The sequence below is a fragment of the Ruditapes philippinarum genome, unplaced genomic scaffold (genome assembly GCF_026571515.1).
Source record: "Ruditapes philippinarum isolate M1 unplaced genomic scaffold, ASM2657151v2 ctg1754_1_1_1_1, whole genome shotgun sequence".
Lineage (NCBI taxonomy): Eukaryota > Metazoa > Mollusca > Bivalvia > Venerida > Veneridae > Ruditapes > Ruditapes philippinarum.
This window is the reverse complement of record NW_026866260.1, coordinates 81,253-106,658: the sequence shown is the minus strand read 5'-3', so window position 1 is coordinate 106,658 and position 25,406 is coordinate 81,253. Positions and strand designations below refer to the sequence as shown.

Genomic DNA, 25,406 nt, shown 5'->3' with positions numbered 1-25,406 from the left:
ACAATAGCTTAAATTCAATTGAATGTACAATGTATCTATAGGCTGTATGAGCTTCAGAATATAAGCAACCAGAATAAAGATCTGCATCCATTCGATCTGTTCTTAAGCCACCCTTACCAAGAAATTTCACATTTCCGGGTACACTTATTCTATTTTAAATTTTGCAGAACTTCATGCATTAGCCTGTTTACAAAACCATCTACGAAAATTACAAACTTAGCCATGTTATATGGTAATATAACAGTGTTGTGTAAATGCTATTGATATACAAAGTGTGACCACTGTACACTGATATCACTCTTTACCCGTTACCCCGATAGTCCGATCTTCATTTTCTGTCAGAATGTTAGCAACTTTCAAGGCGTTTCTGCCATCATCGGCGGCCTCGAAAATACATTATGCCTAACACGGCAGTATTTTCTCCTCGAAGACCCCACTAGGTTAATACACTAAATGATGAATGCCTATGTGTACCATCCAAATTAATAAACTGATTAAGTAATCAGTAAATTTTAGACTTGATTTAAACATATTTCTTCAAGCTCGATTGCAAAACAAAGTTCTTGCAACTTATATTAATCACTTTCGAGTCCGCTTCCTGAAACCAACCAGTACTGGTGTCATATGAAGAAACATGGTCGAGACCCGATTAGGGCTCAAACCCATGGTTCCTGTGTTAAGAGACAGACACCTTAACCACTAGGCCACCGCTCCCCTCAAATTATAGATTTCTGTCATTACTCCCATGTGCAGGACAGTGTGGTATACATAAGGCTTTGTCGAACTACTCTGAAATTAGCCAAGACCATTTACGTGGTAACGCCGATTTCGTAAATGGTCTACAGAAGAAACGCCGGCTCCCTCATAAAAATCTCACCTAAATCATTTTCATATTCATTCATTCATAAAGACATTTTCTAAGTAACAAAGTAATTAAGGACTAATTAACTTGCTTGCAATGAATAAATTACATGTACTTTGCCACTTTATTCAAGCACATTGTAATTCTTTTCAAGATGGAAAATTTTCTTAAGGCTTTTGGACAGAAATTATAACTATAATTCATAATCAAGTTTCACATTTTATTTAGTTTAAAATATAATAACATTTTCAGTATATTACAAACATAAGAACAACATCTTACAAAATTATGATCAAAAACTTCCACACAACATACTGTCCTCTATGTACACTTTTATTCTTTCTGATCATCTAATTACATGTCCTATTATATTGAAAGGCAAAAAAAAAATATTTGTTTACAAAAATCCACTTTGAAAAAAGATAAAGCAATATAAAATTATTTCAGTACATAGAAACATGGGCTCAAGAAACATATGACCTACTGCTTCATCAACCAATTTACGAGGTATCCATTTTTTAAGAGGAGCATTATTAGAGTACTGTTACCGTAAACTGTCAAAACAAAGCCCCATATTTCTGAACAATAATGAAATAAGTTCTGTTAATGTAAGCACTTTTAGCAAAAACTTCTCTTTTCACGGACGTTAATCAATTACAGTAAAGCAGTGATGCAATTTAATTAGATAAACTGTTTTGTTTGAGACTTTATCAATGTTATTGGTATAAAAGTTTTTCAACTACAGAGCAAAAACAAACATCTGTCAAGTACATAATTATAATAAAAACTGCCATTGTATTCAATAACTAACAAAAGGAAAGATTAATTTGCCACACTAAAAAAAGAAGAAATACTTTCAGTGTTATCATTTATATACATGTATATACAAAATTGTGTTTTGGGCCATAACTTCTATAACTAGCACAAATTAGGATAAAAACATTAAATTATCAGAACAAATTATATCCTTTTAAATAAATCACAAAAAATTAGGGAGCAATAACTCTAATATTATGCTCATTTTAAACATAAAAAATATTATTAGTACTTTAATGCTTTTTATAATTCAAATATATAAAAACTGCAATAGTATATTTCTCCCCCCCCCCCAATAGCAAACAACGGATTTAAGTCTAAACAAAATACATGGTCTTCATTTGAAAGGCAGTTTTTAAGAGATGTAGTGCTCACAAATTACAATGTGTTATCAAATCTTAAAACAATAAATGCCAGATCTGAATGCCGGTGAAAATGTGCTTTAACTAAATCAAAGGGCTGTAACTCTAGTAAACAATCCCATATAATTGGAACACAAACTGGATGGTACAAAAGGGGTATAACTTTGGTATGTTTGTATTATACCTGTTAACAATCTGTTTTGATTCTTACATAAAAAAATATTTTGTAAGCTCCCATCCTTTTTATCTTTTGAACAAAATAACATGTGCAATATTTGGCATATTTTGCCATTTGTTCAGTTTTGACTACATCAAGGGCTATAACTTTGATGTTTTTGGTCTGGTATAGAAACTAAAATCACCAACTTCTCCAACTAATGTTTCATTATTAGTTTTTGTCATTTACTGAGGGAACAAAATATAGATTTCCACCATTTTGACTAAGTCAAGGGCCAAAAACTTGTCCATTTAAAAAATCTAAAACCCATTTTTTATGTACAGCATCTCATAACAATAAACATTATGTAACTTTTGATAATGTTCTGTTAATGACATAGTAGGGCAGTGAATAAAATGCCTTGAATCTAATTCAAGGGCTACAACTCCAGGATTAGTACCAAAAAGCATGTGCACAATACATCTCCATAAATAATTAGTATTTTTTTTTATTTAGTGCAGTGCATGCCAAAAATATTTGAGATTTAAATTCAGACATATATACAAGATCTGGTAAGAACAAATCTTAATGACCACATTCCCTCAAGTGTAAAAAATTTAAGAAAAGTTAAAAACAATACAACCTACAAGTTCTTAATGCTAATCTTTCAAGAAACATCAGCAATCGAAATTTACACAAAAGAAAAAAAGAATAAACCAAATAAAGTACAATACATTCAAATAAAATAAACTTCTTTGTATCTTCAACAAAATATATACAATTGACCAATCAAAATCAAAATGTTGACAATTTCTAAATCTGACCAACATAAACCATAAATAATTTTCTTATTTTTTTCTTTATTTCTGTCCATAATTTTTTTTATCTGGAAATGAAAAATCATTCAAAATACATCAACAACAATATATTCATTCTAAACTAGAACTGTGTCCAAAGGACACGGATGCCCCCACTGACAACATATATATGGTATATAGTGAAAAAATCAACAAAGGGCCATAATTCTGTTAAATTTGGTCGCAGCAAAAAATTCCTTCCTTAACTACCATCTACACATTAAGGTTGTTCATCCGTGGAAGTTTAAGCAAAATCTGCCAACCAGTTTAAGAGGAGTTGCGTTCACAAAATTTCTATATGGTAAATAGTGAAAAAATCAACAAAGGGCCATAATTCTGTTAAATTTGGTCGCAGCGAAAATTCCTTCCTTTACTACCATCTACACAATAAGGTTGTTCATCCCTGGAAGTTTAATCAAAATCTGCCATCCGGTTTAAGAGGAGTTGCGTTCACAAAATTTCTATATGGCATATAGAGAAAAAATCAACAAAGGGCCATAATTCTGTTAAATTTGGTCACAGCGAAAATTCCTTCCTTTACTACCATCTACACATTAAGGTTGTTCATCCCTGGAAGTTTAAGCAAAATCTGCCATCCGGTTTAAGAGGAGTTGCCTTCACAAGATTTCGGGACGTACAGACGGACGGACGGACAAGTGCAATGCTATATGCTCCCACTTTGTGGGGGCATAAAAATACACATTGCAATTCTGTGGTAACAAATTTCAGTTTTCCATAAAGTGATTAAAAAAAATGGAAGGAACAACAAAGTTAACATTTGTCATGTTGTTGATTACCAATGCCCATTATAAGGATCCCATCATCTTATTATCACACCATTTGACTGCTATTTGTAATGCTTCAGACCTTTTGTCTTTATTCCCGACCATAGATAATTCAAATATTAAGATTGTTTCAGACCTTTTGCCTTTATTCCCCACCAGAGATAATTCAAATATTAAGTTTATTTCAGACATTTTGCTTTTATTGCCCACCATAGATAACACAAATATCAAGTTTATTTCAAACCTTTTGCCCTTATTCCCCACCATAGATAACACAAATATTAAGTTTACTTCAGACCTTTTGCCTTTATTCCCCACCATAGATAACACAAATATATTTAGTTTGTTTCAGACATTATGTCCTTATTCCCCACCATAGATTACTCAAATATTAAATGTTTCAGACCTTTTGCCTTTTTCCCCACCATAGATAACACAAATATTTAGTTTGTTTCAGACCTTTTGCCTTTATTCCCCACCATAGATAACTCAAATATTAAGTTTGTTTCAGACCTTTTGCCTTTATTCCCCACCATAGATAACACAAATATTTAGTTTGTTTCAGACCTTTTGCCTTTATTCCCCATCATAGATAACTCCAATATTAAGTTTGTTTCAGACCTTTTGCCTTTATTCCCCACCATAGATAACTCAAATGATAAATGTTGTAATGCTTATGACCACACTCAGAATGTGATTAAATACGAAACAATAAATGATACGGTAATCTATACCAGAAAAAATGATGTCATATTTACAATCATGTTTTATCTATGATATTCCTGAACTTCCTCTGTACATAAAATATTTACACGTACACATTATTTACATCAACAATTTTTTTTTTTAAGTATGGTTAAAATGGATTTTAAAAAAAAAAAATTTTTTTTTAGTGGCATTAATGAATGTTACTTAATGTATAAATTCAACACATAAAGGCATTTGGTGTTTGCAAGTAAGTAATTGCAAGATATTTAATTCTTTTCAATGATCATATCTCATTAAAAAAGATTTTTTTTTCTAACACATCCTCATGAAAAAGTAGCAAGGGTGAAATATGAAAGAATTTCACTTTTGAAATGAGATAAATCTCATATTTCCATATCTATGAATTAACAGACAGATTTTCTTACACTCTATGCTGATATGATTTTTCATAATGAGTTTTATACAGTGAAAAATACAGAAAAAATATCTCACTGGTAAAACCCAGTATTTAACAGTATGAGCATAAAATGTAAGAATAATATATAGAGGATATTCAATTTTTTTCTATAAATACAGGACTTATTTTCATTGAGTGGTATGAAAATAAATATTTCATGAGTGGTGGTAGCCAGGAGTCAAATATGATAATTTTCATACCAAAAGATGAAAATAAATCCTGTATTTATAGAAAAAAAAACTTGAATTTTCTGTTTATTATATACATTTTTCATTTTTTTGACACAACAATTTGAAAGAATTTCCCTTAAATTATGTATATGGACTGAATTTAGAAGAAAGTAGTCCAGCAAGACACCAGTGAAAATATGGAAAATATGTTTCACTGCATTGAAAAATGAAAATAAGCATTTTATTTCATCAATATTTCATTGTTAAGTATATAATGAACAGTTTCAATCTGAAACAGCATCCAAAGGTTCAACATATATGTGTAAGCAGGTATGCATTAACTTGATACCGTTAGATTTACAGCAAATTCTACCAATTAAGTTTACAACTGGGGGTCCATACTCTCAGTGCCTGACAGGGCAGATGGCCCCTCATTAAGAATACACACAAGTTTGTAATTAAGGTAATTATCATGTTCTATATTTTTGAAAGACCAAGTCTGAACATGACAAGAAATAGTCATTTGACTGCTTTACAAACATAGATATAGTGACTCTGTGAAACTTTGACAAACTTTTAAAAGATATTTATTTTAACTAGACCTGATATTTTAGCATTATACAAACAAACAGCATATATTGATGGACAATGATGGCCACTTATTGATGATGCATTAACAAAACCTTATAAGCTGTTCTATGAGATGTAAAGTAAGGATGGAAGATGAAAACAAATTTACAGCTATACAAACAACTAAACAAGTCCCAGGAGCATGTGAAAACTGTCAAGAAATAATACATTAATGAACCTTTTCCATTGACTAAAATATTAATACTTCCATGAAACAGAAACTCCTATTATTTGTAATGATTTAACAAACAAGATTTTTTTTTCAGGAATTAATAAAAATGGTATATAAACTGTACATAAAGAAATTTTACAGCTATATGAGGTAAATTATGAGTATGTACATCATAATGGAAATGACTGCAGATATTTACAATGATAGTTCTAAAATGTACATTTTGAGGGTTGTCCGCAAAACTGTTGTAAGTCCTTTATGTCATATAAGTTACAGCACTTTTGCAGTCAACCCTTGAAATTTAATTTGCACTTACCATGAACAAATACAAATGTTTTCCTAAATTACAAATGCCCCCTATTCACTACAATGTTTTTCTTTCCAAATAAATCTGACCTTGACATCCAAGGTCATTGAGGGGTCAAGGTCATGCAGGAGCATGGAAATACTCTTTTATTTCATTTTGATTCATTTTTAAAGCTGGGTGCAGAATATATCCACTTAACCACTGGCACTCTTGTAATGGCAGTCCTAGACAACCATAATGGCAATCCTAGTCAACCACAATGGCAATCCTAGACAACCATAATGGCAATCCTAGTTAACCATAATGACAAACCTAGACAACCACAATGGCAATCCTAGTTAACCATAATGACAAACCTAGACAACCATAATGGCAATCCTAGTTAACCATAATGACAAACCTAGACAACCATAATGGCAATCCTAGTTAACCATAATGACAAACCTAGTCAACCACAATGGCAATCCTAGACAACCATAATGGCAATCCTAGTTAACCATAATGACAAACCTAGACAACCATAATGGCAATCCTAGACAAACATAATGGCAATCCTAAAATTACAGGCAACCATAATGGCAATCCCAGATAACCATAATGGCACTCACAGACAACCATACAGGCAATTCTAGTTAACCATAATGGCAATCCTAGACAACCATAATGGCAATTCTAGACAACTTTAATGGTAATCCTAGGCAACCAGCTTAAGAACCAGACACTTTTTACATGAAAATCCCTAAAAATTAACAATAGACTATTCCTAATTCACTGGACAAGTTCATTGTATAAGTGAGGGTTAAGATTAAAGATGTTCAAGGCCACAATGGTCAAATTGCACATGATATAGATAAATCTGACTTTATGTTTACAATCTAACATATATGAAACTGCATAAAAATGGATCATGACTAAACTGTCAAAACTTGTCTTTATGTCCAGTTTTACTTTGTACCAACATTTGGCTATAAACATCAAAATGTTTTACATTTAATTTTGTTTTGGTATGAAGCCTCATCCATTGTGAGTCTCACATAAAAATCAATTTGTTTTATATACAAAATCATACAAAATTCAGTTAAAATTTGTTAAGCATAAAAAAAAATGGGCCTTGACATATATTTATAGCATTTTACACAATTTTTTTTCAATACCCATTACATTTTTATCAAGATATGGTACCATAAACACAATGCATATAACTAACGATAAGGAATAATCAGGCTACTTAGTCAAATAAGGAAAAGAAACAACTTTGATTGAAAAAACAATTTTGTGCACTGATTCTTAACAATGAATGTTTTAACAAAAAATATTGAAAAAGAAAAAAGGGAAAAGAAATACACAAAAATCTGTATCCATATTGATTTAACAATCAGTATTACAATAAACAAGGTTTCAAAAATGTTAAAATTAAAATTAGACAAATTTTGTAGCCATAGCCACAGCACTATAAACAATTAGCAACTATTTTGTGATAATTAATTCTACCCTCATTTCATGTTACACTGATTATGGTAAACAATACGGTAAAAGTTCATCTTGGAGACTATCCTCTTTTAGCATTCACCCTACTGGCAGCAACTAAATTTACCTATGTGACCAGTGCAGACCAAGATCAGCCAGCTCATCTGTGCCATCTGATCATGATCTTCACTGTTTGAAATTCAGTCAGTTTGTATTTTGAAATTTTCCCTACAAAATGTGAATGGTTTTGTCCAGATTGAAAGATGGACAAGTATATTTAAGATAATGATATACATGTATACTGTAAGTGGTTAAGTTAGCGATGCAGAAATATTGGCAAATTTCGTGAATTGATGAAAATCACTAAAATTTCCTTTAGTGTAAATATCAACCAATCTTTAATGTCTTAAATTCTACCCTTGCATGATTCGCTCATATTTCCTCATGTGAAATGTCTGGAATTTTAAATTCGCTAACTTTTCAACAAGCGAAAATTTCCAATTATACAGTAGTAGGTAAAAGGTTATTGAACTGCATATTTGAATTGTATATAAAATCAGGTCATCATGAGGCTAAATTACCCTAAAATTACTACTTCATTTGGTAACTTGATTTACATCAACAATTAACTATGCATACATATAATTCTATTTCTTAACACACAATATAACAGGTTGTTTAACAACAAGAAAAACAACATTATTTCTGTTGATTTTATTCAGAAATAGAAAAATAATATATTCTCTCAAATAACATTACATGTACTTCTTTTATACAAAATTTCCAAAATATTGACAGAAAACAATAAATAAAGGTACCAATGTCTTTTTTAGCACTTTCTTTCAACTTGCAACCCGGACATGTGACATTAAAGTCAAGGTCATTCAACTTATATCAGTTAAGGTGACCTACCTACACTGACTCATAACCCAGTCAAGATGTCTGACCTTTAACAATGACTTTGACCTAAAGGTACAAATAAAGGGCTGATATGACATAAGATGACTATCATGTGCCCTTGAAAAGTATGGGTTTATTACAAACCTCAAAGTTTCAACTTAAATTAGAAAGAAAATGTCCAAAAAACAAAAGCTATTGTATTGTGTCACTTTTGCAAAAAATAGTTTTCTTAAAGTCAGGATGTGAAAACAAATTGTTGTTTAAATAAATAAGTTTGCACTTTTTTTGATAACTTTCACCATATGCCTTGACCTTTGAGGACCATGTACATGGGTACTACAAGCTAATATTCTTCTCATTAAGGTTTGACATCTATGTAAAATCATCATAAAAACTGTCAGGAAAATATTCTAATAATTATCATCAAAGGTTATAAAAAGTGTCTCAATAGAATGAACCTTAGACATACTAGTATCTGTTCAACATTATATCAATATGGTGACAATGCTGAGTGAATATTATTTGACTTACAAAAGTTATTGCAAATTTAACAATGAAATGTCAAAATGCAAAGAAAGTAAGTTGATAAACAAATGAAAAAGAATGTAATATATTATGGTCATCTTTTAAGGACCATTTTAATTGTGTGTTTTGGTACTGTTGCTGCATTGGGTGGAGTCGTGGCAGAGTTCTGTGCGAGTGGGCTCAACAAATCTGGTACCTCCTTGCTTGGTAGCCGCCGCCCTCTTGTCTACAAAGGCAGAGTATGTCCATGGTAAACACACTAATATATATATTTCATTATATATATATTTACCGTAATGGATCAAAACAGATCTTGTTACCTCAAATAAATTTTGCAAATAGCCAGAATTTTAATGTAATATTTAATCTGCAATTATCATATCAAAATGCAAATCACAGTTGCCAGATACCTGTATGTTTTTGTATTTTCTATACAGTCATCATTCACATAAAATTACTACCCCTTTCTTTTAGTAATTACATATTAACTATTGCAGACTTCTTAATCTTTTCTGCCATATTATTTTTTTATATTATTATTTTTTTTTTACATAATTAAGTGCACTTTTAACGTGATTTTAGTGTTTTATTAAAACAAGATGATTTGTGTTCAAACTGGGACAACCTTTGTGTATTTATCTCCAAATTGCCGGCCTACCTCATGCCTGGAAGTAAACATGCGTTATATTTTAGCAAATAAGATGATGCATGCAGTGATACAGTGACAAAATTATATGTGACACAATCAAAGATACTGTTTAATACTTCTTTTTCAGTTTTCCTTGTATAGAGATGAAGCAACTTCAATTGATTTCTGAAAATGTTTATTATTAACCAAAAGGGTTCCAGCCAGACATAGAGCTTTTCAGAACTGTTTTCATTTTTTAAATATCTCCAAAAAAAATTATATCAAAAAAATATGATCATTTGAATCTTGACTTTAACTGTGATTTTCTTATGAACCAATACCAAAGCTCTATCTAAATCAAAGGAATTTTCGATAACTACCACAGGCTGTCAATCAGGTCTTATCCAAAATAAAGGAGGAATATAGGAATATTTTAGCAGGAAATATAGGAGTTTTTGGACCATTTTGAGGCAAAAAAATAGGAGTTTTCAACTTAAATTGTTTAACTTACCAATGCTTATATAAATGTAAATTATTCTTACTTTTACACATGCTGTTTCTACAATAAAATGTCTACCGTATAAGTGAAGGAAACCATTAGCAGGCTGTCCAGCACCTTCCGACATAAAATTAGGGCGAATTTTAGGGTAATATTTCAGAAATTTTAGGGCTAAAATTAGGAATTTTAGGGTACGTAATAGAAATTTTAGGGCTAAAATTTGCAATTTTTATGACTAAATAAACTAAGGTCCCAAAAGACCATGATGTGAGCTAACCTTTGCATATTTGACACATAAGTAACTCACAAATAATGCTCTAGTTTAGTTTGAGCAAAGGTGCTACCAGTGTGGACTCACTGGTCAACTGCCTCCCCTGCGGAAATGGTCAAAGTCAAATCATGTTCAAACCATATTTTTTAAAATGGCTGAACATGTCAAAAAGAACATGTTCTACCTATGTTTTGGGAATAATTTTTTTATAACAACAAGTGTCTAAAAGGAATTCTTATACAGTGAAATTCTTGCACAATGCAGCTTTTGAATATGGACAAATGAAATTTTTTGTAAAAGTAGGTAAAAAGTAAAAAGGCATTTGCCTTAGTACAGTCATTTGAATAAATGGGAAGCATCTATAATCAACACAAAGAATTGCACATCAAAAAAGTTCATCACACAGACCATTCAGTTGCAGTTTATCTAGATCATATAATTGCAAAATGTGTGTACATTGTAATTGGAAATGAGCTTTATATTACTGAACAGTGAACTGCCAAATTATTTTGAGTGTGATTAATTATATGAGTCTGCCTTTTCCTAAATGGGACCATATGAATGAAAGAACAAGAACTGAATGAAATTGATAACTTTGTGGCAAAATAAGCAATTTCTCCTACAAAGATACGAAAAGGATAAATAAGTATGAGGGAAAGAATTAATTTTTCAAAGTCTATGTTAACCCATTCAGTACTTTACAATGTTGTTTTGATATTATGCAGATTTAAATAAAAGAGTTGTGAGTAAAAAATTGTACATTAATTTTTGACAACTATTTATACATGTTTTTAATTAAGATTGTGTTACAACAGTTTCATAATGATCATTTTCAAATATGATATGATATAAATGGACCACTTCAGAAATTTGGATAAAATGAACAAACATAAAATTCAAGATATCTGGAGTTGGCAAAACAGTGTCAAAATATTCCAGAATAAGTGGACTCTTATGGTTATGATTTGAGTTTCAGGACCATGATATGGTAGTGTTTTTGCTGTTAACTATCCACATGATTATCAACAACTGCTTTATGAAATAGCAATGTTACTGACATAGTCAAAGTAACTTTTAGTTGAAACGAAACCATTTCAATGTCATCAATTTTGAGTTGGCAAATCATGGGAATTTCAGTGAAAAAATAGGGCATTTGTAGGAATTCCCTTCGAATTTTTCACTTTTTTAGGAATTTTAGGGATGCTGGACAGCCTGCATTAGCTTTGAACCACAGCATCAGCAGAAAGTTACAGCAATGCATGACCATCATCTGAATGGTCACCTGAAATAAAGTTGACATACTGATGCACTGCTTTTCATGGTGACCATGCAGATGGCTATGTGGAGCACAGCAGCCTTGAGCATAGTAATGTGATGCTGATGCAGGCATACACATTCTCTTACCTGTAAAATACAAAAGGCCAAAAGCAGTACCAAAATTTAAATCTCTTTGAATTCCTCGGCAATATATTTTTAAAAAAATATAGGAAAAATATTCAAAATATAGGAGAATATAGGAAAAATAGGAGGTTTTTTAAAATATAGGATTCCAACCCAAAATATAGGAGTTTTATAGGAATATAGGAATTGGTTGACAGCCTGCTACCAGTAAACATATGTAAGAAAAAAAACCTTATTTTTTTGTATCTACAGGAAAAAGTCCCAAGTCATTTTTATGATACTGCAGCAAATGGTTCAAGTAGTGAATATAATATGACACCAGATATAACATACTGAGTTTTCTTTTCTTGCCAACAAAATTAAAAAGTTTGGAGTTTTCACATATAGAAATGGAACAATGTACATGTAATCATTATCAACTTCATTACAGAACCATTGCCAGTTAGTAAGACTGATGAACCCCTACCTAAAATCAAAGTATATAACATCTGAATGATTCAAACAGACAGTGGCAATTCAGCATTTTTAACTTTAAATGATGCAAACTCAGCATTTTTAACTTTAATGGTGCACAGTCATTATATTTAACTTATAATTATGCAAAATGAGCATTTTTGATTTTCAAAGATGCAATGTCAGTATTACAGCCAGTGTGTTCCAAAGTAATCAATAGCCAGGAACAAGGTGTTTATTCCTTTTAATATAATTATTTAGCATGTTTTATTATACTTAATTTACACCCTTAATAGAGAGCCAAATATCTGCAAAAGTGGATAACAGTATCTTTGCTGCAAAAAATAATAACTATAAAATGCATGTTTATTGTGAAACAATTAATTTTCATTGGCAAAGTTGATTTTAATCAAGGTTCGAGTTGAAACATTTTTAACAGATTTTTTGTTAATTTACTCCAAACTTTGTACAAATACAAAAATGAGATTCTCTGACCAGATTTGTCCATGTTCATAAATGTATGCCACAGACATGACAAAGATTTCAACTGTGATATTAGTTGTGCCATGAAAATTAAAGATTTCATGATAAATAATAAAAGCAAACATGTGTCTGGTTAACATAAGATATTTCATAGTTTAAACCATCAGAAAAAGAAAAATAGGTATGGTATCAAATTTTAGTGCTATTAATAAACAAGAATTAATTTATCATCATAGTCTGCCTTTGGATGAAACAGTATTGTAAGCATAGCCATTTACACTAGTTCCATCTTTAACCATTTCAATGCTGGAGGCTATAATAAAATCACTAACAGAGCTATTTCACCCATAGTCAGGTCAAACAGCTCAATGGCTATATACTAAAATCAGTAACAGAGCTATGTTACCCATTTTGAACCAAGTCAAACAGCTTATTTGTAAAGTCTGACCATGTTCTATAATGACCACTGGCTTCTTTTAACATTTAATATTGATACTGAAATCTCTTAACATAACAATGGACTGACCAAATTTATAGCAGATTATTAATTATACACATTCTACAGGAGAATATAAAGCTCAATATCAATATAAAGTCAAGTTAAATACATGTAATAGGTAAAACTTGCAGACTAGGTTGAGAAACAATGAAAATAGCTAAGTAAGGGTAAAGGTATGTTTTTTAAATTTAATATTCAGCAAGTTTTTTTTTAGAAAACTACTGACTCGATATAAAGTTACAGATATAATTCATTTATTACTTAATCTTCTTCTATTGGTAATGTGATAGTAATATTTTTATAACAATTCACAAACTAAACTTAATAATGAACAGCTTAAGTCTACATAAAAGAATGACTATAAAAACATTTCAAATAAAGGTTTACAAAAATTTCCACGTAAACAAAGGCAATGAGATGAAATACCAAACAAAATCAAAGCTTATGCCAATGAAAGACAGAAACACAGAGCTCAAATTTAACATCTTTTCACAAATGATTTCATCTACCACAATCTAATCTTGTATATCTTTTTTTCATGAAGATTGAAAATGTGTAAAATTTCTTGTGTTATTTTGTTACATAAATGTTAAATAACAAACTGTTTCCATGGAATTTACCACAGTATGCAAACAAGTAGGTTTTATTTTACTTTTAAAGTTAGGTTTTATTTTACTTTTAAAGTTCACTAGTTTTTGAGTGTTCGTTAAATTTGAGCCCTGCATAGTTCATGTATGGTTAAAAGTGATGAAGAACATGAAAAGTGAACAATCATAAAAAAACAAACAAATGCTAACATGTGACATGATGACCTTTTAAAAGAAGTACTCTTTCCTATTTATTTAACAGAACTTATTGTTACATTTCATTTAAAGTTACAATTCATTTCCACCAAGAAATAACTTTAGTAAAAATTCTATGTCCAAGTTATTTGTTTGATTTTAAGTCATTTTAAGTCACAGTATTGATCATATGTTGACTTTCTAGCCTTACTGAAGAGAAAGACCTCAGGTACCCGTTTATACATTATTCCAGGCATCAGGGTGCACAATAAAAGCTAGCTGGATAACTTCTATACATTAAAGAACTTGTAACTAGCAGAATTCAAATCCACAGCAAAAACAGGCAATTGGTTTCCTATCAACTGATTCAGACATAGTGAAATCAATTAATTTAGACGTTGACAATCCTATTAATTAATTCAGACATAGGCAGTCCCATCAATTAATTAGACAAAGTCAAACCAATTAATTTTTTATACAGACAAACAGTCCTTAATTAATTCAATTCAATTTCAACTTAATTAAATAAGACATGTGCAGTTCCATTTATTCATTCAGATTACGGCAGTCCCATTCATCAGTTTTATCAATATTGGCCAATGACTAGAAATTGTTTCCATAAAATTGCCTTTAGTCAATTTTTACAGAAGTAAAATAACAGCATCTAAAGAGAGTTCCACTATACAAAAGCTGTGTATGAAATAGGTTTTCTCACATTACACTTACCACTTTTTCTATAGCTTTACCCCCTGACAATATAACAGGTATGGATTTTTCTTCTATTTGCATTGGTTCCTTGAATTCTTCTACAGTTTTAGAAATAGATATGTCTTTCTTTAATGTTGGACTGTGCAGACTAGGGTCTGTATGCATGGGTGAACAGCTTCCCTGTAATTATCATCATAATAACATAACCATCATTTCATTTTTCCAAGATAAAAATAAAATTCATCCAAATATAAGAATTTCAGTTACATTAATGAAACCAGAGTGATCCCCAAAGTCACTATGACAAATTAAGAGCACAGCAAAGGCTTGGCAATACATGCCAGAATCAGTTTGTTTCATGAACCAAAAAAAATCCTTCAATTGGGTAAGAGACAGAAGATGGCAGTAGCTGTTGCAGTAGGGAGAAAAAGCACAATTATGACAATCAAATGGTTTAAAGATTTATCTACAAGTTGTAATTTAGATGTAAGAATTACCTGAGAATCATCTGTAGATCTTGAGCGTTTTACTGGTGTGTTTAAACCTGGTGGAGATCCTTCTCTTTTCTTGTATACTGGACTATTCATACCACTGTCTACGTGCATTGGTGAACCAACAGTGTCCTATACAAAGAAATAACTTTCATACGTAAAACTATGAAATTTTTTTATCTTACATAAATCTATATGTATTCTATTATAGGGAAGTCTATGTGTAATAACTGAAAATATACATGTCATAACTAGTTTGTGGAAATTTTCAGTGTTTAAATAATCAATATATTTCCATATATCTACAGCAAGTTATCTAATGGATATTACACATGTATTTACCTGTATCCTTTTTTTTAAATATTACTTGATATACATCTATTTCAAAGTCTGATTTAGATATTTAGTATGGGTATACATTTATATCAAACTATCATTTAGGACACATTACCTGTATAGGTTTTTTGAGGACATTATTGTGTACAGGTGTTTTCTGCTCAGGCTCATCTTCTATCACTATCAGATCTGGTGTCTTCTGTAATAGATAGAATCAGTATATTTACTTTTAAATGTAGCTTTATGAGATTGATTTACATCACAAATTTCCAATCATGCATTTCCAAACAGAGGCTAAAAATCTCTCCTGAACTTTACAAAGTTAAAATCATAAAAAAACTTTTTTTAAACATAATGCTGTATATATTTTTCAACCATTGCTCAATAACTTTCATTTTCCTTTACAAACATTTGAACAACAGTAAATTCTTTCCCACCCTTTGGTCCTTTTCTTCAGCTGTATCCCCATTGATTTGTGTTTTAGTCTGTTTGTCACCAGAGTCTTCCTGTTTGACGTCAGTGTTCTGGTCACAGTTAGTCTCCCGTTCTCCCGTGTGTAATAATTCTGTATCAGATTTACTATGAGACAATGTCCTTGTATCTGGGGACGCAACCTTGGCCAAGTTTCCCGCACTCTGACGAGCATCCTGAATTAATAAAGATTATAAGTTTTTCTTTATGAGCTACAATACACATATCTAAAATTCATGATAATATTATGAATATGAAAACAAGAACTTTTTACCTAAACTAGAAGACATAATAATATTTTATTTGTATAATTATTTACTGGAGGTAAATATCATATCTACATTGTTCAAATCAACACAAAAACAAACCATAAATATATAGATCTATAACTAAATGTGAATATTGAAATTCACTCTTGTGCCAATGTATATTCAAAATGTTTATGAACTATAGCTTACCGAACGTTTTGTGGACCTTTTACAACCTCTTGTCAGAATATCAGCAGGTACAAATTGGTCCAGTTGTTTTCTAATAAAAATTATTTAAAATTTAATTCAATGCATATAAAAACAGCTTCGAAACATGATTACAACCTACACTAAATTGTAACATTCAAGCAATAATAAAGCTTGCTCGAAGAATATTAAGTTTGGTAAATATCTGAACTTTTATTGCATTGGTATCGAAAACAAATATTGAATCAGTGGAACAAGAATGAATAAAAAGACAGGGTACGCCCAACAAAACATCTAGCTTAATCAATGTGGCCAGCTTATATTTAATTTAACCCTGTTGTCCAGTCAGACTTCATACTGTCAGTAAGTCAACTATAAGTTCTGTGATAAAAAAAAAAACAGTAATTCACTTTCTTTCAAAAATGTCCTAGCAGAATGTACCTAATCCATAAATTTTATTAACTTCAACAATATCATTTTTTCCCCATAATTTTTCAACAGTTACAAACAATAATTTACCTTCTAACATGTTTGATTTCCACCCTCATATCTTCTTTATATAATTTTATATGTATTGCCTGTTTATATACTGTAAAATAAAGAAATAAATGCTCCATGTAAAAAAAACATTGTTAAAATGGCTACATTAGTTGCTCCATGTAAAACACTGTTAAAATGGCTACATTAGTTGCTCCATGTAAAACACTGTTAAAATCGCTACATTAGTTACCCTTAAACTCTAAATGAACCATCACATTGCTTTTATATTTGTTTAAAACAGAGACCTGACAATCAAGAATGATTAAATCAGTTCCAGCAAACATTTATTCAAAGAAATGATCTTCATCTTATTCCTTTTTTTAATTTTTTTAGGTTAGGGATGGTGGGTGCTGGTGGAATAAGTCACTTCAATAATCATGTGGCTACATTTTAACTCTACTGGTGGAAGAAGACACCAGATAACTCTTAGTGTAATGATTACAGTGTGACATTATGCCTATGCAAGGATATAAAGTGAGTGAACATGTAAAAGTCAAAATAAGTTTACGATTTGCCATCATTGCTTTCAATGTTATAATTTACTTTGCATGAATGATAAATTACTCACTTGGGGTAAGGAAATTTATGTAAATATCTGTCATAATTTACCTGTAATGTTCAAACTATAAAAAGAGTGGGGCAGTCTTATATTTAAGACAGATTTATATTTTGTCCAAAATGTTTTCCAATATCGACTTTCAATCAATCACCATTATAGCATCAATCTTTTGAAATGTATAGTCAATTCAGTTGTCGATGAAAATATGAGCATAATGTCACTTTAAAATCCCGACTGAACCTCAGAGATGAACAGAGACCTCAATATAGCTACCTTGATTTATATGAAACACTTCTTATGGTAGATTTTACATGCCTATTGATTGGACCAATAGTTGGTAGTTAACCAACCACTAAGGTGACACTAATAGGCCGATAGTAAAAAAAAACCCAAAAAAACATTTGTTCTACTCTAGGCACATGCACATCAACATACAGTCTAATTAAATCAATCATGAATATAGGCTTACCAATATTTGTGAAACTTTGTATGTCAAAAGTGAGATCAACATTGGCATTCTCCACTTTCTCGAAAGACAAACCAATAAACCATCGACACATATATTGCCTATCACTGAAATACATTAAACAAACATAATTTCAATTAAATTACATTGAATTTTTGTGTAAGAACATCAAAATTTCAGCACAAAACATATTAAGGTTAAGAATTTCAATCAGGCAACATTTCATATCATAACCTCTCACTATTTTTGTAATATTAATTTCCCATAGGCCAATGGGAGTTGATTCAAGTGTACCATGTGTCTAAGAGTTTTGTACTGTAACAAAGGTTATAGTACTTTTTGACCTTCTTCGAATAGTCGAGCTTAAAATCTCAGAAAGTAACATCATTAGAAATAAGTTATGAAAATGTAGTATAATTACTCACGTTTCATCTAATGGACCAAATGAATCAGGTGTTACATGAGCTAATGAAATGTAGAGATTTCTTTCTAAATTCCCAACTAAAAGTCGGATCTTTGATTCCAGATACCCTTGCCTTCAAATAGAAAATTATAAATATCAAATAAAATCACATTCAATACATACCTTACATTTGTATCTTAACTAAGTTAAGTCAGAAGTGTTTTGAGACAGGAAACATTTTAGTTCAATTACTTCAAAATCAAGTTAAGATTAAGGGACTGACATTGATGTTTGAACATAGAAAACAGAAAACACATGGTATATAATTGAAATTGAAAAAGACATCAAAGTTAGAAAGTCAAGTCAATTGTTGCCATTTATCAATAGACAACTGCAAATCTTAAATCACTTTTCCCTGTGCCTTTTAGAAAATATGTAGTTCCATGTGCCTGTATTTTCCATGGACTTTGAAAATGTTTGAACTATTACAAAAACTTTAACATAAGTGGTTACGCCGACGCAGACGCCGACACTGACGCCGACGCTCGGGTGACTGCAATAGCTCTACTTATTCTTATCGAATAGTCGAGCTAAAAATGTCTATAAATAAATTAATAATGGACAAAAAGAAGAAGAAAAGAAGAAGAAATTAAATGTTACCATTCAAGGTAATTGTTTTCCTCTTCTGCAGAGCATGTTAATACTATGTAATGTCTGAAAAAAATATATAAAACATAGATATAAAGTATTACATGAACACATTAAGAACACACAATTCAATACAATGTATATAATTTCATTTAGACATAGAACTCAATTATTTTCACTTTTATATACATATATACCCTATTTCAAATCCATTACTTGATTCATTTGTAGAAAGAATGCAATATACTTTATTAATTCTTACAGTTAATTTGAAGGTTCAAAAAATTTGTATTTTTGAAAAGACTTTGATGCCTGTATCAAACTAGAAATGTGTCCATAGGACACGGATGCCCCCACACGCCACTGTTCTGTCAATCTTATGACTCTAGGTCAAATATTTTTTGGACTACATGTGCCACAAGTTGAAAACTAAAAATCAACAAAGGGCCATAATTCTGTTAAATTTGGTCGCAGCAAAAAATTCCTTCCTTTACTACCATCTACACATTAAGGTTGTTCATTCCTGGAAGTTTAAGCAAAATCTGCTCTCCGGTTTAAGAGGAGTTGCATTCACAAAATTTCTACATAGTATATAGTGAAAAAATCAACAAAGGGCCATAAATCTGTAAAATTTGGTCGCAGCGAAAATTCCTTCCTTTACTACCATCTACACATTAAGGTTGTTCATCCCTGTAAGTTTAAGCAAAATCTGCCATCCGGTTTAAGAGGAGTTGCGTTCACAAGATTTCGGGACGTACGGACGGACTGACGGACGGACTGACGTATTGACGGACGGACGGACAAGTGCAACGCTATATGCTCCCACATTGTGGGGGCATAAAAAGCAAAATTAATGACCTACAAATACACACTTTTGGTGAAAATCACTTACTTGTATTTTTGAAAGAAATTTGATGGTTCAAATAATTTACTCCAATCTCCATCTTCACCAGCTTTATATATTTCAGTGGTAATATCCAGCCCTGAAAATAGGAACAACTTTTATTAATACTTTAAACAAGCATTTTATCAACCGTTCAAGAAAAGAACTTCAACTTTGAAAAAAAAGAAAACAAAAAAAAACCCGGATTTCTTTACAACTGTTTCAAAGGGAAAGAACTCCAACTTTGAAGAAAAAAAGACTGAAATTTCCTGGATTTCTTTAAAATGCATGTTATCAACTATTTAAAGGGAAAGAACTCAAACAATAAAAAGAACAGCCTTATATTGTCATAGAATACCTTAATACCATTAACATGCATGTTATCAAATATTTAAATAAACAAGTCCCAAATCTAACATTTCCTTATACAAGTCATGCATTTTATAAATTATTTTGAGGAACAAAAGCTTTATTGCTAATTTGATATGAATAAATTTGTCTAAATAAATAATAATACCCTAAAATAAACCTATCAATAAGTTAACATTTATCACCAACTTTTCAAGGTGTTATACTAATATTCCTCTAAATGTAAGATAGAAAACATCCTTTTTGCATTATTTCAGGTATATAATATTGGAATCTATTGAATAAAACACCATACCTTTGTCTTAAAGATCAAAATTTTATAGCAAGCAGGATATAGTCTTAACAATCATTTCAGTTTCTATGTAACAAACAACACTCCAAATCTCTTCACCAGATCTCTCTTCTTTCACAGAAAGTTGTATCTAAATCATTGGCTTTAAAAATGCTTGCAGCTTTAACAACTTGACGATGAAATCAGTATAAAGCCAGACTGCTCACCTAGACAGTATTACCTGTTTCACTTTAGGATTCATAATTTCATCATTCCCACCAATAAACTATTCCAAAGTAAAAAGTAAAAGCAGATTAGTTCATTACACAACTGTTACAGGTGAAAACAAAACTATCTGTCTTCTTGATTGAATTAACTCACCTTCTTTGAATTCGTCCATCATGATTTGTCTGGTAGATTTAGTGACATTAAATGTGGAGTTCTGACATGGATATGCTGGTGTAATGATTGGCATGAGGTGAAACCGATCTGAAGGGTTTATCTACAATCAAAAAAATTAAACAATAACAAAATTATTTCATCTCTTCGATTGTGATTTGTATGCCTCAGCCAGAAAAAATAATAATAGCAAAAATGTGTGTATTCTATGCATAAGGAGGGTCCATCTGCCCTTTTTTTGCCCTGAGAATAAAGACCCCGTATTAAAGAAGAAATGTCTACTAAAATCATTTATAATGGCAGCAAAAAAGGTCAATTATCACACGATATTTGGTTGAGTTTTAAGATGAAATTATTTCACAGTTATTTCTGACATACTTTAGCTGGATCTAAAATTTAAAACCAGCTATGAGAATAGCTACTTAATCTGACAGAGGGTACTGTTTATAAAAGAATTTGAGTCAATGTACTGTAAGTGATAAGAGAATATGTTGATTTCCCAACAATCTGTCAAATTTATGCTACAACTTTCAGTCCCTGTATTTTTAAATCGAGGCAAATAATAATACTTAATATCTAATAAGGAAGAAAATTTCACATACCCTTGGATCCCAAACTGTTAGATTTAATTTGTTCTCAGCCTGAAACTCCTTTAACAGAACTGGCTGTGGCCAATGCCTGAAATTATATAAGAGTATAAAACTTTCTGTAATAATTAAAGATAAACTTTTAAAGTTTAAAATTGTTTTGTATCAAAAACTTTAGTTTTTCAAAAACAAGTATACTTTTTGTGTATGAGAATTATACATGTCAAATTAAAAAAAAAATGTATCTCTTAACAAATAGTATATTCATCAGTACTTTCATTAGTGTAGTAAAATACCATCAAATAATCAAAACCAATATAATGTCATTATGATAAAGATAAAAATATGATTCAGATTGCTATCATATAAGACAGGAATTAAACCTATCCAAAATATCAACATTCATTTATTCTACCTAAGTAGAAGACAGTTGCTTCTTTATCTAGAGCCTAGTACTGCTTTATACAACCTTGTACAATATTAAACAAGAACTGTCGGAGGACAGTAACGCTCGACTATTCGAAAATTTGTCACAAGGGTGTTTCATTGAGTATAATAATGCTTACCTATATGAATACATAAAATTGTCTGAAAAGGTACAAACTCTTCAAGTTTCAATACATTCCCTTCAGTAGTTATGGAGAGACAAGCTTACATGCAAAAACTTAACCAAGAATTCATGAGTCGAAAAAGGGGCATAATTATGCAAAAAAGCAAATCAGAGTTATGGGACTTGTACCAATCATCTTAGATAATCACAGAGACCAAGTGTGTGAAGTTTCAATCCATTCCCTTCAGTAGTTTTGGAGATACCAGCTTACACGCAAAAACTTAACCAAGAATTTCTAAGTCGAAAAAGGGGCATAATTATGTTAAAAAGCAAATCAGAGTTATGGGACTTGTGCCAATCATCTTAGATAATCACAGAGAACAAGTGTGTGAAGTTTCAATCCATTCCCTTCAGTAGTTATGGAGATACCAGCTTACACGCAAAAACTTAACCAAGAATTTCTAAGTCGAAAAAGGGGCATAATTATGTAAAAAAGCAAATCAGAGTTATGGGACTTGTGCCAATCATCTTAGATAATCACAGAGAACAAGTGTGTGAAGTTTCAATCAATTCCCTTCAGTAGTTATGGAGATAACAGCTTACATACAAAAACTTAACCAAGAATTTCTAAGTCGAAAAAGGGGCATAATTATGAAAAAAAGCAAATCAGAGTTATGGGACTTGTGCCAATCATCTTAGATAATCACAGAGAACAAGTGTGTGAAGTTTCAATCCATTCCCTTCAGTAGTTATGGAGATACCAGCTTACATACAAAAACTTAACCAAGAATTTCTAAGTCGAAAAAGGGGCATAATTATAAAAAAAAGCAAATCAGAGTTATGGGACTTGTGCCAATCATCTTAGATAATCACAGAGAACAAGTGTGTGAAGTTTCAATCCATTCCCTTCAGTAGTTATGGAGATACCAGCTTACATACAAAAACTTAACCGAGAATTTCTAAGTCGAAAAAGGGGCATAATTATGAAAAAAAGCAAATCAGAGTTATGGGACTTGTGCCAATCATCTTAGATAATCACAGAGAACAAGTGTGTGAAGTTTCAATCCATTCCCTTCAGTAGTTATGGAGATACCAGCTTACATACAAAACCTTAACCACAGGGACGCCGACAAATGGGTGACTGCATTAGCTCGATTATTCTGCGAATAGTCGAGCTAAAAATGTGTTTTTTCTTATATAAAGAACATCTGATTGAAATAGTCCTGAACTAAATGACTTAACAATTCTTAAGTAAATAACATATAATTTTTCTAACTTACCATGTTGAATAAACCATAAAGAATTTTTGTACAAGAGTAGATGGATCAGCATTTGGATATAACTGGCAAACACGTGCCACCAACATTGCCCATGATACACCACCAAGAAACCCCAATGAGTTGGAATATATTCCTCGTCCTGAAAATATCAAACTGAGATTTGAAACTGTGATCCTTGTATTCCTCTGCAGACTCTTTTCATACAAAAATTTCTATATAATTTTTTTAGAAATTGACACCAATTTTTAGTGATAAATATTTTCGACATTTTATTTGTTTTAATCATAATTGCAGTTTTAGTGGATTACAAGTGTTTAATACTTATATCTAAGGCAATCACCCAGACTAAAGCTTCAAGCTCTTTGTTGAGTTTCTGTTATCTTACATAAGAAATACCTTAAACTTACTTTCTGAATACTACTGCCTGAGTGGCAAAAATGATATGCCTATCAAACCATTAAAGATACAGGCTTGCGTGTACGTCCATGGAGTCAGATGACTGTATGTTGACTGCTGTTTTTTATACTCAATCTCTTATATTACCCATGGACTGTTTCAAATGTATTTCTTGTATAACATTAAAGATAGATGATTGTAATTTGATAACCTACTTTTAGCCCATAATTTGATGGCACGCAGGGTCATTCTAAAGCTTTCAACATTTGGTACAAGATGCAATATTTCATCAGTCACTCTGCAACCTGTAAACAATAAAATAAAAAACTAGAAATGTGTCCATAGGACACAGATGCCCCCACACGCCACTGTTCTGTCAATCTTATGACTCTAGGTCAAATATTTTTTGGACTACATGTGCCACAAGTTGAAAACTAAAAATCAACAAAGGGCCATAATTCTGTTAAATTTGGTCGCAGCAAAAATTCCTTCCTTTACTACCATCTACACATTAAGGTTGTTCATCCCTGGAAGTTTAAGCAAAATCTGCCATCCGGTTTAAGAGGAGTTGCGTTCACAAAACTTCTACATAGTATATAGTGAAAAAATCAACAAAGGGCCATAATTCTGTTAAATTTGGTCGCAGCAAAAATTCCTTCCTTTACTACCATCTACACATTAAGGTTGTTCATCCCTGGAAGTTTAAGCAAAATCTGCCATCCGGTTTAAGAGGAGTTGCTTTCACAAAACTTCTACATAGTATATAGTGAAAATATCAACAAAGGGCCATAATTCTGTTAAATTTGGTCGCAGCAAAAATTCCTTCCTTTACTACCATCTACACATTAAGGTTGTTCATCCCTGGAAGTTTAAGCAAAATCTGCCATCCAATTTAAGAGGAGTTGCGTTCACAAAATTTCTACATAGTATATAGTGAAAAAATCAACAAAGAGCCATAATTCTATTAAATTTGGTCGAAAGCAAAAATTCTTTCCTTTACTACCATCTACACATTAAGGTTGTTCATCCCTGGAAGTTTCAGCAAAGTCTGCCATTCGGTTTAAGAGGAGTTGCGTTCACAAAATTTCTACATAGTATATAGTGAAAAAATCAACAAAGGGCCATAATTCTGTTAAATTTGGTCGCAGCAAAAATTCCTTCCTTTACTACCATCTACACATTAAGGTTGTTCATCCCTGGAAGTTTAAGCAAAATCTGCCATCTGGTTTAAGAGGAGTTGCGTTCACAAAATTTCTACATAGTATATAGTGAAAAAATCAACAAAGGGCCATAATTCTGTTAAATTTGGTCACAGCAAAAATTCCTTCCTTTACTACCATCTACACATTAAGGTTGTTCATCCCTGTTAGTTTAAGCAAAATCTGCCATCCGGTTTAAGAGGA

At 31.3% G+C, this 25,406-nt stretch overlaps 1 protein-coding gene across 4 annotated transcripts in view; it reads right to left on the bottom strand.

The window, feature by feature from the left end:
• Window positions 1–1,068: 1,068 nt before the first annotated feature.
• LOC132731942 (poly(A) polymerase type 3-like) overlaps window positions 1,069–25,406 on the bottom strand; it is a 29,425-nt gene continuing 5,087 nt past the window's right edge. The window contains exons 8-23 of one of the 4 annotated variants that reach the window (XR_009625953.1): window positions 24,219–24,308; window positions 23,608–23,746; window positions 21,793–21,868; window positions 21,173–21,293; window positions 20,161–20,251; window positions 19,281–19,334; window positions 18,643–18,753; window positions 18,221–18,324; window positions 17,172–17,241; window positions 16,656–16,725; window positions 16,164–16,373; window positions 15,842–15,925; window positions 15,397–15,522; window positions 14,918–15,079; window positions 6,794–9,401; window positions 1,069–6,507 (exon numbers count right to left, since the gene is read on the bottom strand). Coding sequence is in view for 3 of the 4 variants with exons in the window: in XM_060718243.1 (XP_060574226.1) it covers window positions 9,270–9,401; window positions 14,918–15,079; window positions 15,397–15,522; window positions 15,842–15,925; window positions 16,164–16,373; window positions 16,656–16,725; window positions 17,172–17,241; window positions 18,221–18,324; window positions 18,643–18,753; window positions 19,281–19,334; window positions 20,161–20,251; window positions 21,173–21,293; window positions 21,793–21,868; window positions 23,608–23,746; window positions 24,219–24,308 (1,640 nt within the window). In the remaining variant the exon portion in view is untranslated. Of the gene's footprint in view, window positions 9,402–9,505; window positions 9,841–14,917; window positions 15,080–15,396; window positions 15,523–15,841; window positions 15,926–16,163; window positions 16,374–16,655; window positions 16,726–17,171; window positions 17,242–18,220; window positions 18,325–18,642; window positions 18,754–19,280; window positions 19,335–20,160; window positions 20,252–21,172; window positions 21,294–21,792; window positions 21,869–23,607; window positions 23,747–24,218; window positions 24,309–25,406 lie in introns of those variants that run through there. The other 3 variants (XM_060718245.1, XM_060718243.1, XM_060718244.1) reach the window with 3 other exon arrangements.